Source organism: Tiliqua scincoides, chromosome 5, assembly GCF_035046505.1.
Source record: "Tiliqua scincoides isolate rTilSci1 chromosome 5, rTilSci1.hap2, whole genome shotgun sequence".
NCBI lineage: Eukaryota > Metazoa > Chordata > Lepidosauria > Squamata > Scincidae > Tiliqua > Tiliqua scincoides.
Window position 1 is genome coordinate 76,057,752 of NC_089825.1, and position 15,643 is coordinate 76,073,394.

Below are 15,643 nucleotides of genomic sequence, written 5' to 3' on the forward strand. Positions count from 1 at the left end.
CATATATAGCCACAAACAACTAAGCAAATAAAATCTGAAGCACAGAGTAGAATAATTACTGGCCTTGGCTACTACTAACTCTGTACAGGAGCCCAGAAGTTCAGCTGGTCCATATCTTGGTCATGTGGATGAAGCCAGTGCTGGCAGTGCTCTGAGAACACCAGCATCTAAAACACTAGCTTAAAAAGTCACTGTACTTGGGATCTGTGGGAGGCACTCAGCTCGATGGAACAGGGTAAGCTTCTTAACCTGTTATCTTTCGGTTATCATTATAGCCACCGTTGAAAATTCCCTTGCTGTTTGGTCTTTGTGTGGAATGGTGTGTGTGCATGCATGTGTGTGAGTGTGTGTGTGTCACACCCAAACCTCAGGAGGACAGAACCTCCATTTCTCTCTGGCTCTCCTCTCACCTGCTGCTGCGTTTGGCCCTTGCTCTTGCATAGTAAGCTTCATAAGATTTCGGTTTCAGCTCCAGTGCTTTAGTGGCAAATTCCTCCGCCATTCCAAAATCCTGCCATTACAATAGGTGCGTAGATAAGTCATTGAATATATACACACACACAGAATTTGGGAAGAAAAAAAATAATATGACATGGACATATTTTTGTACGTGGATTTGGTATTTTCCAACATGTACACATGTATTTTCCAACATCACAGATAGCTGGTATCCAGAGATCCAACCCTGTTTTGTGAAGTCAGAGGCTATATGCATTGCCCACTTTTGGAAATGGCATGCTGGATTGGAGAGATTTTTAGCCTGATCTGCTCTTCTTATGACTTTGTGTTTAAAATTCTGAGGACAGGCATAGTTACCTGTAAAGTGTTTGCATAAGCCAATAAGAAAGGAAGATGCAGTCTGTGGAAAAGTTTAAAAAGCAGCCCTTCAAAATGGTCTGGATACATACAGGAGGGATGGTTGGTTTAAACTTAGTTTCTTGCTTCTACCCATCATTTTAAGGTCCCTTCCCCCCACCCCACCCCCAGCCAACTTCCTGTAGATCTGGTGCCACTTAAAGTCACACTGGCCTCAGTTTTGTACCCACCATGAACAGATAGGCCAGCTCTTCCTACTGCAAAACCCGTCTATCCTTAACAGCATTTGCATACTGTTTTCATGATGCAAAATCCTAACATGTATAATTTTATTATATATGTTGCCCTCTGCACTGCTGATTATTAGATTTGTGGTATTAGGCAAATCTCTCTTTCTCGCACACAGATGCACATGGGTAAACACACATATATGTATATCATCTCCTGTAGCATGTTTTAAACATGGAGGCAACATGCGACTAACATGAGATGTTGCCCAATTCCAGGAGGAGGATGGGAGGGTGTGTATGTGTATTTGTGTGTGTGTGGGGGGGGGGTGTCATGGTAAGTCACTGTTCTGAATCTAAGAGAAAGCAAGAGCTTCACAAAGCTGTGACAGCATTTTTGATCCAGTAGGATTCCACCAGCATCCTCTGCACACACACAGAAACAAATTTTTAAAAATTAATGAGAGCTGTAACAGCTACTTTTAAATAGCAATGGATTTCTAATTGCTTGAAATTAATCTCAGATCATTACTTGGCTGTTTCAGAACTGTAAAACGCCAGTGCTCTGTGAAGGACAACCAGGTTATAAAGAGGTGGAGGTGTTCAAGGCCATTCAAGGAACTTAGGTCAGGGAGTGGTTAGGGAATTCTGGTCAGGGAGTGGTTAGGCAAGGGAAGGGGAGCTGGGAAAGGATCATGTCCAGGAAGGGGCTTTGAGAAGGACAGCCACTTACATTCATTTTCCTCCGACATCGAGAAAGATTGAGAAGGAGCGACACTTTCAGCTCCCGGAAGGTTTTCAGGTCCTCTCCAAACCCTTCTCGGGGGAATTTCTTCAGAGCATACTGGTAGCGCTGGGCAGCCTCCTTCACTTTCCCTTTCTATCAGAATGGCAAACAGGTCAAAATGCACCACTCAGTTTTCTACATCAGGGCTGTAGTAGTTGCAAAACAACCTATTAAAGCAGTTGAGAATGTGCCTGTACAATTGTATCAGAAGGTTCTAGAAACAAGCATAGTAGCCAGCATTCAGAAATACTCCGCCTATGCAGATTGTTCAAGTGGATTTCTGGCATTCACTTAAATTTCTTGCTCCAGAGGCCTGGAGCAAGCTGAGGCCTGTTTGTGTGTGTTCAAAGGCTTGAATCCTAGAGCCAGTTAAGCAAACATCCTTGTGGTAAGATGGGGTTAACTGTATAGCATAGTGTAAAGGTTAGCTCTCACATATCAGACATGCAGTGGCTACTGCAAATTTGTCTGTAATCATTATACATATAGGTACCTGCTTATGATGAGCTAGTCATATGTACTTGACTGGTTCATTGTGGGCAGAGATCCAACGCACACAGTTATTTTCAGCCAACAGCATATACTCTGTGGGGTACACATGGCTTGGAACAGAATGTTGATTTTTTTCACACGTGGCTGATTTCCCTTTTGGGGGGAAATCTGAAATTCGATAGCCTAACCAGTTCGAAGCAGACTGACTTCAGATGGGGAACTAGCAGAAAGCTATCATCTAGCTTGCACAACTACTTCTGGGCCTGCAAGTGGAAGGTGTAGTTGGACATGTGGTTGGAAGCTCTAGAATGCAGTTTATCCATCATTTTCAGTCTACCATCCTCTCCTACAACTTGCCCTTTCTCATGGCCTCTAGTTTCCACCTTTTAGGCCTACTGCCTCCACTGCATCTCCTTCTATGCTTCTAACTACTTCTTTTTCAAAACGTACAGTAATTATTTTTACTTTGTTCTTAGACCTTGTGATTTATGCAGTAAAACTTCAATCACACAACAGCACTCGGAGGTCCAAATATGAAAACCAAAAAAAGGATGAGGCAAAAAAATGTCATGCCTGAAGAGTTCTGCAGCAGTGAAGTTTCTAGAGATAGTTCAATGGAACAATGGAATAAAAGTTGGCTGCCTCAGCACAAAAGAAGGATAAAGAAGGCTGGACAGATGAGTATGTTATCCATAATCCATCATTATTTGTTAAAGAAATAACTACAGTTTGACATTATAGCATCTTAAATGGATGAACTTAGGTGGATGGCTTGTATTTCGAAATCTGCATGTTTTCAGTCTACCACTCAGGGCAAGAACAGACATAAAACTCCCAGACTCCAATTACGCTTCACTAATCAGGAGTGGGCTACTTTTCTTCCCACTGTTCTCTAGATTACTCTTACCATGGTTAAGAGTTTCATCTGCATTGGTTTTAACCATGGTCAATGCATTGGGAATCTTAGGTGCAAATCCTAACCAACTTTCCAGCACTGACACAGCTGTGCCACTGGGGCATGTGCTTCATCCTGCAGTTGGGTGGCAGTCATGGAGGCCTCCTAAAAGTAAGGGAATGTTTGTTTCCTTACCTTAGGACTGCATTGCCCTTACCTTGGTGCTGGAAAGTTGGTTAGGATTGTGCCCTTAGTTAATGCTGGCCATGTAATTTTAACCACAGTTAAAGATAGTGGGGAAAGGGCAAGGAGAATTTGCAAGGGCATGGGGGAATTCCACTGTTTGCATTTTCTCTTTTAATCATGGCTAGAGCTCAAGAGCATTGTATCTGCTTTTGAGCTCAACCAGCCCTTACACACAGTTTGCTGTAAAAATTTAATTTAGCATAACATAAACAGCCTTGACAATAGCTGAAGTTACTGAACATAATGAACCACCATAATTCCACAAAAACTATTCTACATACTAGGAAGTAGGCTATGCAAAGCCTCCATTTTCCTGTTAAGAAAAATCACTTCTTTATATTCAGGCATGCCCTGCTTATCCAATTCTGAGAATTCTTTTTCTTACACCAATGTTCTCCAAATCTTGGCACTTCATTGTCTGGAAGGGACACAGCTGCAAAGAAGCTTTCTGAGCTCTTAATTTGACACAGTGCACAGCTGGTATGTGTGTAGAAAATGACTGCAACTTTTTTGCTAGGCCAAGTCTGGCAACAGATCCAAACACTGATATTGCAGCCATGCTAGTTAGCCAGGGGGCTCAATGCAGGCTGAAGTTCTGAGTGCATGTGATCCACTGATGCACTGAATTGAAAAGTGGGACATAAATATTTGTAATAGTAATAAAAATTAAAGTTAATAACAATAACAGACTCTCAATGACCATGGCTCTAAACAGTGACACTGCCTTGCACTGATGCAAAACTCTCTAATGTTAGAGAACAAGAAAGGCATGGCAAAAGGAATCTAGGAATGGACAATCTCTCAACTTGAATTGAGGGTGCCAAGTGGAAACAGATCCAAATTTCAAAAATAAAGAGATGCTCTGCAGGACTAGCACTTTATCTTAAACATATGGTAGTGTTCTGGAACAAGGGGCATCTGTTCTCAGGTTCTGAGACCACGGAATGTCTCTTTTTTCAGTAATTCAAGCTCCTGTAAGGACTGTTTTACATGTTGCCTAAAATAATAAAATTCTACACCCAATTAAGTGATGTCAATAAACTGTGTACATGCTTGTTAATTAGCAAGTACTACTTCAAGCCAGAAAAAGCAAGAAGTAATTTTGCTGAGCAATGAAACTCCATACGCTTGACATCCAGCTCATTTTCTAATCTGCCCCACAGCCAAATGGGCTAGAAAGTGGTGTAGTGTTCTGGGGTTGGACTTAGACTTCAGTGATCCAGGTTCAAATTCCTGCTCAGCCATGAAGCTTCCTGTGTGACCTTGGATGATCTCTTATCACTGTCTCTCAGCCTAACCTACTTCACAGGGTTGTTAAGAGAACAAAAGGAGGAAAGGAAGTATGTACACCACCTCCTGAGCTCCTTGGAGGAAGGATGGTATAAAAATGTGAAAAATACATTTTTTTTGAAAATGTGAACACTAAGATTCAGTTTCATATATTGGCAGCAGAAAAATAAACACCCATAGAACTCAGTACAAGTATAGTTGTTGGCACTTAGTGAAAACTCTGTTTTTCCTCTCACCTTGTAAAACATGTCCCCCTCCTCCATCAGCTTGCTCAACAGGATGACCATGATGTCTGGCTTGGAGGTAGCCATCGCCCAGGTTGCTGGACCTGTAGTGTACAGGATGCATGATGGGTAAAAACTCATACAATGCAAAAGGTGGTAAGGGAGGAAAGCTAAGGTGGAAAAATATCCTGAGGGAGGAAATTTCTGCTGGAGAGAACAACTTGGTGCAGCCAAGTCAAGGCGCAACATAGTTCCAAAGAAAGAGATGGGTTTTCATATGCATGTCTCAAAGCTAAAGGCATCTTTTCCACCCAGGCGTTGTTTTCTTTCGACTCATCTGAAATGACTCAGCTTCTGGAGTCATTCCTATAAGAGGGTACTATTGGGAGAGAATTATATTCTGGGAAAATGATTAAGAAGGAAGTCAAAGAGTTTAGCAAACAATCTCTATCTATGTAAACTTCAAAAGAGCGACACCTATGTTGTAATACAGAAATCTGGACTTGATAATTGTTTTATTAAATCCTTGTCTTGCCAAGGCATAAAGGTTCACAGTTTTAAAAAGCTCCAGTGTTTCAGGGCAACTGTCATGTCAAGCAGGACTAACACTTGTGAAGTGCTCTAGATGAAAAGCACCCTTCCTTTCTAATGTTGCCCAGCCTAAAAGCCCAATTCTACAACTGTGTTATGCAGGCCTCTAAAAAGTCTATAAGCATTAGTGGTCTCATTTAGCAAGTTAATAGTCAACTAAGGAGGTTCTCACACAGCCAGGAGGGCTTGGGGAAGCATTTCAGCAGGCTTCGGGTAAAAGATAAATTAGCAGGGTTTTAGAGGTGAATTAGTCTTGGGTTCAAGTTATTCTCTGCAACAGTAAGGAAAAAATTAATTATTCAAAAGGTGAGGAGAGTGATAAGATTATAGTGTGTGGGGGAAAATACATGCAGGCAAAACCATAAAAGAGAAAGCAGAGCTGTCAGACCACCAAGCTGGATGCTGACAGCAGTGAAGTATACCTCGTGGGCGACTCGGTAGCGTCTGACAGCCTTTGAAGAAAAGGAGAAAACAAAAACGTTGTAGAGAGGGAGAAAAAAAATGGATGAAGGTGAATTTAAAAAAAGAAAAAGCAGCAGTGAGAGGCAGGCAGCAAAGCAGCCAAGGCACCAGCAAATTCCCTTGTGACGTGAAAGCCTGTGGGGAATGGGGGGCAGCGCAGGTAATGCTCAAATCTGGAAGCATCTACAGATCAGGGAAAGCAGCAGCTGACAGCAGCAGTTCAGCACAGCACAACTGTTAAACTGGTGGTCATTCTCAGGAGAAATACCTCCTTACTGACAAGAATGGCTTCCTCAGTTCGCCATGTACCAGGGAGGGGGCAAAGCTGCACTGTCACTCAAGACTACACAGCAGCCATAGCATATATAAACGCAAGTATTCTGCAAAAAGCAGAAGCCACATTCATTCAACACTTGACATGCCTCTTTCGTGGGACTGCCCTGTGTTGCTTACACAACCTGGGAAGACATGATTCTGGCTAAATTCAAGCATCTGGGTTTCTTTTCCTTTCACTCCTTCCTACCTATCTTAGCTCCTTTCTTCAGGAGGGTGACTACAACAGAAGTATTGCGGCAACCCACAGCCCTGTCCAGGGGGCGCATCCCACTGTAGTCCACATGCTCAATCATGGCACCATGATCCACGAGGAACTGAACCTATTAAATACACAAACAACAGAATCAGCATCACTTGGTAAGACATCACAATTATACAATTAAAGTTTCTTAACACAAAAGAGTTGTGGGTGGGTTGACCTAATGGTGGGCCCTCATCTGACTTTTTCCCAGTTCTTCACTTCATTTGACTATTGAGGATCTGGAAGGAGTTCAAAAGTTGCCATGTCCAGTCCCTTGCTGAGATGATGATCTTTCTGTATTAATGAAAGATGTATACAGAAAGATGATGTCTTTCTGTATTAATGGTTTTTATCTGGTGCTTTATTGTACTTTGCATTTTTTGTAGTTTTATTTTAATTGACATTTTTGTTAGCCACTTTGAGGTCTTAGGGAGATAGAGCAGCATGCAAGTTAAAATAAAGGACGTACCATCCATTTCCCAACCCACAAGATCCAAGCCATAATCATAGTGCCATAATCAAATAACAAATACATTGCAGGCTGGAGTATTTTCCCCAAAGACGCAGGTTTGCATGTTTTTTTGGTCTCACGTCAGCCCAACTCTGTTAGGTAGGACATGAGTGGCTGTTGGCACAAATGCAACAAGTGGCATAGACAACAGGCATCTGTGGCATGCTTGATAGGAGCAGCAATGCATGTGGAGCCAGATTTATACTCCGGCATGACGCTACAGAACTATGCAGGTGCCTGCTCTTTACAGATCTGCTCTGCAGATCACAGGCAAAACCATGCCACAGCTATAGTGCACACTATATTAAGGATTTTACTTGTGGCATATTTACCCCTAAAGTGCATTACAACAGAGACAGAAAAATTCCAAGGGGGTTGGTGGTCTCAATGAACTAAACAAAGTTTGAGAAAGGCTCCAACATGAAAGTGCCATCCTGATTCTCCTCCTCCTCCTCCTCCAAAACTTACTTTCCCATCACTTACCACCTCTGCATCACCATAAAAAGCAGCCAGATCCAATGGAGTGCGCCCATTTTTGTCAGCATGGTCTGTAGCAGCTCCGCTCTCCACCAAAGCACGTACTACTGAGAGATGGCCCTTTAGGCAAGCCCAGCTGAGGGCTGTCAGCCCTTCTTTATCCATTAGGGAAATAGAGGAGCCTGAAAGAAACAGAACAGAGCTGCTTAAGAGTGCATCTACCCCAGCTGGGGCAGTCTGGTAATGTCCCTCATTAGAGCTTCCTTCTGGAAGTTCATTTCCTCCTATGGAAGTGTTTGACAGCCCAATCCTATCCACACTTTCCTGGGAGTAAGCCTCATTGACTCTAATGAGACTTACTTCTGAGTAGACATGCATAGGATTGTGCTCTGAATCAATTAGATAATCACATCCCCCACAACATTCCTGATCTTATCTGAATTCTCACCAGCTCACTTGCTACCACTTGATTGGATACAGTGCTTAATTCTGTGTAAATCACACTACAAATAAGCAGTTGTCCTGCTATTTGTTTACCACTTATAATGAGGCTGACTAGTCCAGCTGCTTACCTCCCCTCCCCCCCAAACTAGCAGATCTACTTGGAAATTCCCCAGAGGCACCCAACAAGTGATTCCTACATGGCTCTTTACTGTGCCAACTGTTAACCAATAAGAACTTCTTGGAACCAAAGGGGTTAAAAAAATCTGTCATTCCTAACAAATACCTTTTTTGAAAAAAGAAATAAATAAATGAAAGCAAATAGGAAATGCAAGCATCAATGTACAGACTGGTGGACACTGCCCCTATGGTGTCTGCTTGTTGGGTACCACAGTGAGAAGAAAGAAGATTCTATGATCAAGAAAAAGAGTGCGTGCATCAAGTCTGAGTTCAGCCAACATGGGGTTGAAGTCAAAGCAGGTACATTGCTTCTTGGTGCATAGGTGAATTTGTATTTGCCTTAATCCTTCTCTTAAGCTGAAGGTTTTAGGATCCTAAAATATGAGTGACTGACAATGAAAATTACTGTTTACCAATGGGGCCAGGGTTCATCAAATTCAGCATATATTTGCTGAGCAATGTACTAATTACCACTTGAGTTCTTACACTTCACAGTATGATATTAATGAAATGACAAACACAATTTCCAAAGTCATTTTAATTAAACCGTGCCATGGCAGACAGTTACTGAAAGCAAGTCTACCTCTAGGCTGCTCTTTGCTATGCGGGAGGTCTTTTGAGTTTTAGAAAGTGATAGATAAGATCTGTGGTTACTTTCGAGCATTTGCTTTCTTCAGGCATAAATATTCAGTCTTGTAGGGCATTGGGGAGGATGTAAGGGGGTGGGATAGGATATGTTCCAGATGTAGACATGCCGTCTCTGAACTTGATGTGATTATTTCTAGCATAGCAGGCCATCTTTCTCTCATTTTCCTATTCCTTCAATCTCTGATTTTAAAAACCCATGAAAACTCCTTCAATGCCCCCCCCAAAATTGCAGAAAAACCCAATTCTATTACAGACATGAAGTATTTATATAAACTATCCTCAATCACACTGAACCAATTCTAGCTTGCATCATTTCATCCAGTACTTGTAGGGAATCATTTGTAGGGAGCAGAGGACTAACCTCAAAATCTGTCATCAGAGCAGCCTTACTTACTAGCAGAACCTACGATGTCCTGTTTACACAATCAAACAAGCTTTGGATGAAATTTCAATGTCGCTCCAAAACCAACCTTGTGCTAGTAAGAACTCCACTGTGCCCAAATGCCCCTCGGAAGCTGCCATCATCAAAGGGGTTCGACCTTGTTTATCTGCCATGTTAACATCTGCACCATGGGTGAGCAAGAGATCGACAATCTGAAAGCACACATAAGGATTCACTGTGTACAACTCATGAGCACAAGAGTCCAGAAATGCATTTCCAGTCTCATGCTCTGTATTCATGCCAAGACTTGTTTTCTTTATTTTAAACATTTGCATCCTGCCTTTCCAACAAACGTGCACCCAATGGGCCAAACAACTTAATGAAAATACAATAACAATACAACACAACATTATTATGCTGCTCCCACTTAGCTTAGTCCTTCCAAAATCTCCCATCCCATAATATTCCCCACATGTTCACTGCTTTTGATTTAAAACACTGTTTTTAACCATGTCAGTGAAATTCATTTTCCTAGAAATTTGCTAAGTCAGGGGGCTGGAACTGCTGTCTTGGCTGAGAAACTCAAACCTTTGTTTTGTGAGCAGCACAAGAAGATGGAAGCCTGAAGGGACTGCTAATCCTTACAGAAGCATTGTTCTTTTGTCTTGTGATAAAAGACTGGAATGTGTTGAGCCTGGAATGGAAACTGCAAAAGGGAAATCCTACTTTTCAATTTAAAGGGAGAAATGTATGATAGGAAAATAGGCAATATGTGACTACTTAATAATGAATCACCTTGTATATATATATTTTTTTAATTTAAATTTTCTGTTTTCCTATTCATTGTTCTGTTTCCTAGGATGAACTGAAGTGTTAATCTAGCCTGGGAGTCTAGACCTCCTTTGGAAAGATAGTGGGTGTTATTGGTTGATAGTTGGCCATTCCTTTCTCAGGAAGATTGCTATTAACAGACCAGGATGGTTGCTTGATGTTTTCTCAATGGGAACTATCCTGAGAGCTAACAGGATCAGAGCTATCAGAGCTTTGAGGAAGTGCCTCCCACACAACCTAAGGGGAAGGGCCAGTGTAAAGTGTGTATGTGTGAAGACAGAGTACTTCTGTAGCTAGGGAAAGACAAAGAGAGGGCTGAAGGTTCATGAGTCTTGAAATATAGTCTCTCTCTCTAGGGATCTGATCTGGGATACTGAATCTGCTGTCAGGAAGGAGTGCCTGCTGTTTGCCTTATGCTCTTCTTATATATGCTCTTCATATATATATGGGGCTGGGGATAAGAATAGGCCCTCAGTTTGGCTGTACTTGTCGTAAGAGGCGACTAAACAGCCACTGGGTAGATGGGACTCGTCAGCCTAGGAAGGCAGCTCATCTGAGAGAAGGAAAACTCTGATCCCAAACCTCCACTGCCTTGTGGCTATATCCAGTTATGGAAAAGGCTTCAGGAGTCAACCTCGAGGCAAAATCCGGAGCCGGAGTCCCTGAGGCAGTTCATGGCTGAACACAGTCACGTTCTGGCAACTCCTGCGGCGCCGCTGGAACCAACCGTATTGGCCTCTGCCTTTCCATTGGACCATTTCAGCGACGTGGAGAGGGGGGATTTGCTGCATGGGTAACAGCCTATCCTCCATACCTACTTTACCCAGGCTTCACGCACTGGAGAGGACACTCTGTTCCAGAACCACCATTCAGAGCGTGACACCATAGTCTTCCGAGACTGAAGGATGCCAACATATATATATATGCTCTTCTTATATAAAGGAAATAGTACAAAAATGTATAAGTCTCCAGAGCGATCCTCTTGAAAGGAAACCAAACCTGTGCAGCACTACCTCTGGAAGTTCTTACTGCTCAAGGATATGAGGAACATGCAATAATAATTTGGTTTAAAATAAACCTGAAGCTTTCAGAGAGCATCCATCAGCTAGAATAAGGTACACCTACACCAGTGCTTTTCACCCAATGGTATGAATATTGCTGGTGGTTCTTCACAGTATGACAGGTGGTATCTACTATTACGAGGACTGCATTGCACTGATCTGCCTGGCTCGCCCCCATCTAAAGCGGGGATGGCAGAGCACCAGTGCTAAGGTATGACTATGTGGTGATCCAGCTCTCCAAAACAAGAGTGAGTTGGGCAAGATGGGTGTAATATAGAAGTGGGTGTAACATAGAATCAGGAGGTGGCAGTAACCAGAGAAACCTTGTCTTAATTGCAAGGACAACTGTGGGGCTAGCAGCAGCTGTCACAGGTAGCTGAACAGTGCTCAGAAAAGAAGTACATGCAAAAGAAAAGAGAAAGCTTGAAAAGGCTTGGCCTGCACAGATGGTTTATTTCTAAGTGGTCTGAATTTCGATCTTACTGCTTCCAGTCTGGTCCTTCTTACTTCCCTATTCAATGCATATTTTTTTACTTATGTACACATGTGCTGACTCATCCTGAAGTAATTCTGCTGCCTTCTGCAAAAAACACTGGCTGTCCCCTATTATTATTAACATTATTAACAGTATTTATATACCGCTTTTCAACTAAAAGTTCACAAAGCGGTTTACAGAGAAAAAATCAAATAACTAAATGGCTCCCTGTCCCAAAAGGCCTACTTTGAAATGCAAGTTTTTCATGATATGAATGCATATATTCAAAAGAGTTCTCCACTCCAAAATTAAACAGGCTGCTGAGTGACATAGAATCCTGAGAATGCACAGATTTGAGCACCTATGTTATCAAATGCCATGACTCAAAACACATTAAGGGCACAATCCTAACCCCTTATGTCAGTGCTTTCCAGCACTGACATAAGGGCAATGCAGCTCTGAGGTAAGGGAACAAACATTCCCCTACTTTGAGGAGGCCTCCATGAGTGACACCCAACTGCAGGATGCAGCACATGTCCCATTGGCACTGCTGTGCCAGTGCTGGAAAGCACTGACATAAGGGGTTAGGATTGCGCCCTAATACGAGCAAGATAACACTACCATTTATCCAAATGTCAGGCAGGGGAAAGGGCTAGAATTTTTTGCTAAAGGAAGTTTGTTAATTTGGGGAAAGATCTACAAAGTGTTACATGGAAAATACAGAATAAAGTATCTAATAGCAGTTTTCTACTACATGTAGAACAATCTACCCACATTTATATTTAAATACTGGGAACTTTTAGGCAAAACATGCTCCTTCTAGTACAGGGCAAGTTCATCAGATGAGATCTAGACAATGTTAAATATGAGCATATTTAAAGAGGGGAGGAAGTACCTTTGCTATAAAATGCTTTCTTTGGCAATGAATCAAAACAATTTTATTTCCTTCTGTACTCTTTTAAATAGTACAGTATTGGCTCCTTTGTTCATAATAATCACAGCTTTGCATCTTATGTTCTTGTGATGCACAAGTACTCCTATACATCCAAAAGCTTTTATAAGTGAAACACAGAGTGAGAAATCACCTATGTATACCACAGAGATGCTTAAGTAGACAGTGTTTTTGATTTTACTGTCAGATGCATGTCTAAACCCATCCCATATTGACATCAATGAAGGTATCATTCCTGTATAATGTAAAGAAGTAACACCTAGAATCCTTGCAAAGTTCACAATAGTTCTGTCATCAGGAAAAGAATAGTCAGCAAAAAGCTTCTTCCTATAGACCCACTCTCATTTCCCTTACCTGCCAATGGCCTTGTCTAACTGCACTGAATAAAGGAACAACTCCACGTCGGTTGGGCTGGGCTACAGCTGCTCCTTGCTCAAGGAGCAGACGACAAACATCCAGCTTGCCTCGTCCGGCTGCAGCAGTCAGAGCTAGAAGAGCAAAAAGGCTGATTAGACTAAAGATGGTGCCAAGGAAACCGTCTATGATTATCATTATAGTGCAATGCAAAATGATAGACAATCCCTGCCTATAGGCTTACAATCTACTTTTAAAAAAATCAAAAGGACACATGGGAAAGGTGTGTCTGTTGGAAGGGCAAAAGCTTCAAGGTGAGTCTTAACTTCATTTCCCCAGGAGAGTTTTTATCTGTTTAAAAAATGTATATGCCATCTTTCGGTATAACTATTTCTAGAGACGGAGTTATGCAGAGTGTAGACACTGTTTGGACATTGTCTGTGTCATTTATGGCAACTGTTGGATATATGCAACACACTGCAGTCATAATCTCGACCTCTACACAATGGGCTCCTGGAGTCAACTCTCCTTCAGTATAACTCCCACTTATTGACTTTAATCACATAAGCATAAATATTTTGAAGAACAACAAAAATCACTCTAAGTTGAACTTTGTACTTTCTTATGAGAAAAAATTCTGGCAAACTAAGGCAGAACCATGGAATTGTGTTTTAAATTAAATGCAATTACGCCTCTACTTGCAATGACATGAAAAGCTGGCATTTTTCTGATCAATTAAGATTTTAGCAAAGAAAAAGATGTGGTGGCATACATATCCCACAGAATGAATCATGAATCCATGAACCAGTAGCTGAAAGGAAATTTACATATGTGAGTTTTCCAAGTTTTTCTACTCTGACCTGTTCAGAGTATGAGAAGAAGCAACCACAACAGAACTGCTGTGAGCTGCAATCTATTACAGAGTAGATTGTGAAGATAAACACCCTGGTGGGCAGGCTGAAGTTGTCAGCAAGTCTATGTGGTAATAATACATTGCTGATATCTGTTTATTTTTCCCCTAACTTGACCTAAGGATGCCCAAAAGCTTCTCAAGAAACATGGTCTGAAGTAGAGAGCTAAGAGACTAAGAGTCCAATCCTGGGCTTGACACGCCAGCTTACCGCCGGCGTGCACTGTTGCAAATGTGCTGTAAGGCACGTTTGCGAGGCTTACCGCCGGGCTAGCACCGGGCAGGCGCCCGGCCTCCACCGCTCAGTGGTCGCATGGACCGCTGAGTGGCGGTAAGGTAAGCTGGGGTGGGGGAGAGGCGGGGAGGAGACGTTCTGGGGAGGGACGAGGTGGGGAGAGGGCAGGGAGGAGTGGTACTGGGGGGAGGGAGCAGGAAGGGAGGGAGGTGGGTCCGGATCCATAGCGTTCATGTGGGGCTCGGCGTTCTACACGAACGTTCTTGCCTGAGGGCTGAATCGAGTAGCCCCATTGCAGGGCTACTTCCCTTACCTGGAAGAAGGGGACAAAAGTGGCTGCCGTGGGTGTGCTAGATGCGGCGGCAGCCATATTCAGTGCCGCCGCAGCCGTGTGCCACGGGAGCACAGGATTGGGCTGTAAGAGAGGGAATCTGGCAATATAGGGATAGGTGATAAGGTGATGATCATGATAATGGATGCATGTTTTTATTTTTATTTAAACTTGATAAGTCTTTCAACATATTGCATCTTTCACTATGAAATAATCTGGGATCAACACTTTGTTTTTCTTGTGTTCTTCCCTCCCATGTTCCTGTTTCTAGCCAATTTGTAGTCCTTTCATTCTAGCAAGCTTAACTTTTCCGAACCATATTAAGAGTAGAGAATATCATAAATATGAATCACCTGATCATGTATGCAAATTCACCATCACATGAATACTATTTACATTTTCCCATGTGAATCAGAACTGAACTAGATTATTGGCTTGAATTTGATCGTCAATTTCAACTGAAACTAAGGCACAGCACTCAATGAATGGCTTGACTTCATGGCACTGAACTGCAATTTGGACAGAGAGTAGTATAGAAAAAAGTGCTGAGTCTTTAAAAGAAACTCATTTCAGTATGCAAATCTATGAAAGCTCACCAGGGACAAAACTGGAATGCAATCATCAGACAGACCTCCATCTAAATGCAAACTTGGTCTTTATTTCCAGGCCAAGGCAGAGCCCAACAACAAAAGCCCAAAAATCATTTAAGAACACAAGTGTTTTGTGAAACATGAAAGTGTCTTGTTCCTGGCATAATGTGCAGTAGATGGGACAAGAGAGAGACTTGCATCCTGAAAAACACACCAAGCGTTTAAGCTTTGGAACTTATACTTTCCCAGCACTGACTCAATGAATTGCTGGCAAAGCTCAGAAGTGCTTCACTAAAATGCCTCCACTTAATAGCAGACTCTCTTGGAGAAAGAAATCCCATTTACACTCTCTTCCCCTTCTCATGCATTCTCCCCTTCAACTTCAAACGGCCAAATTATGCTGCTCAAACTTATCTATCTGAATATTGTGATCTGGCAACTCTCCCCCTCCCCAGTATTCTGGCTCCATTAACAATGCTAAAAAACACTCTGCATAAGATAACCCAAACACAGATTTTTCTGAAGGGTTAGACCATTTATGGGTTTAGGATACCCTAAATGGAAAACCAGACACCACAGTCTCTTTCTCTATAGTGCTTGGGCTATCTAACCTACTGACAATATTTCAAAACTGTTGCTTCCCAATCCAAGTGGTGGC

General features: G+C 42.2%; 1 protein-coding gene across 4 annotated transcripts in view; it reads right to left on the reverse strand.

Annotated features, from left to right (window-relative positions):
* The window catches only part of TANC2 (tetratricopeptide repeat, ankyrin repeat and coiled-coil containing 2), a 198,873-nt gene that overhangs the window by 9,295 nt on the left and 173,935 nt on the right, over positions 1–15,643 (reverse strand). For 3 of the 4 annotated variants that reach the window (XM_066627173.1, XM_066627176.1, XM_066627177.1), the window contains 8 exons: positions 12,920–13,053; positions 9,335–9,458; positions 7,602–7,777; positions 6,554–6,686; positions 5,991–6,020; positions 4,990–5,081; positions 1,777–1,923; positions 411–511 (listed from right to left, as the gene is read on the reverse strand). In XM_066627173.1, coding sequence (XP_066483270.1) covers positions 411–511; positions 1,777–1,923; positions 4,990–5,081; positions 5,991–6,020; positions 6,554–6,686; positions 7,602–7,777; positions 9,335–9,458; positions 12,920–13,053 — 937 coding nt within the window. The remainder of the gene's footprint in view (positions 1–410; positions 512–1,776; positions 1,924–4,989; positions 5,082–5,990; positions 6,021–6,553; positions 6,687–7,601; positions 7,778–9,334; positions 9,459–12,919; positions 13,054–15,643) is intronic. The other variant, XM_066627174.1, reaches the window with a different exon arrangement.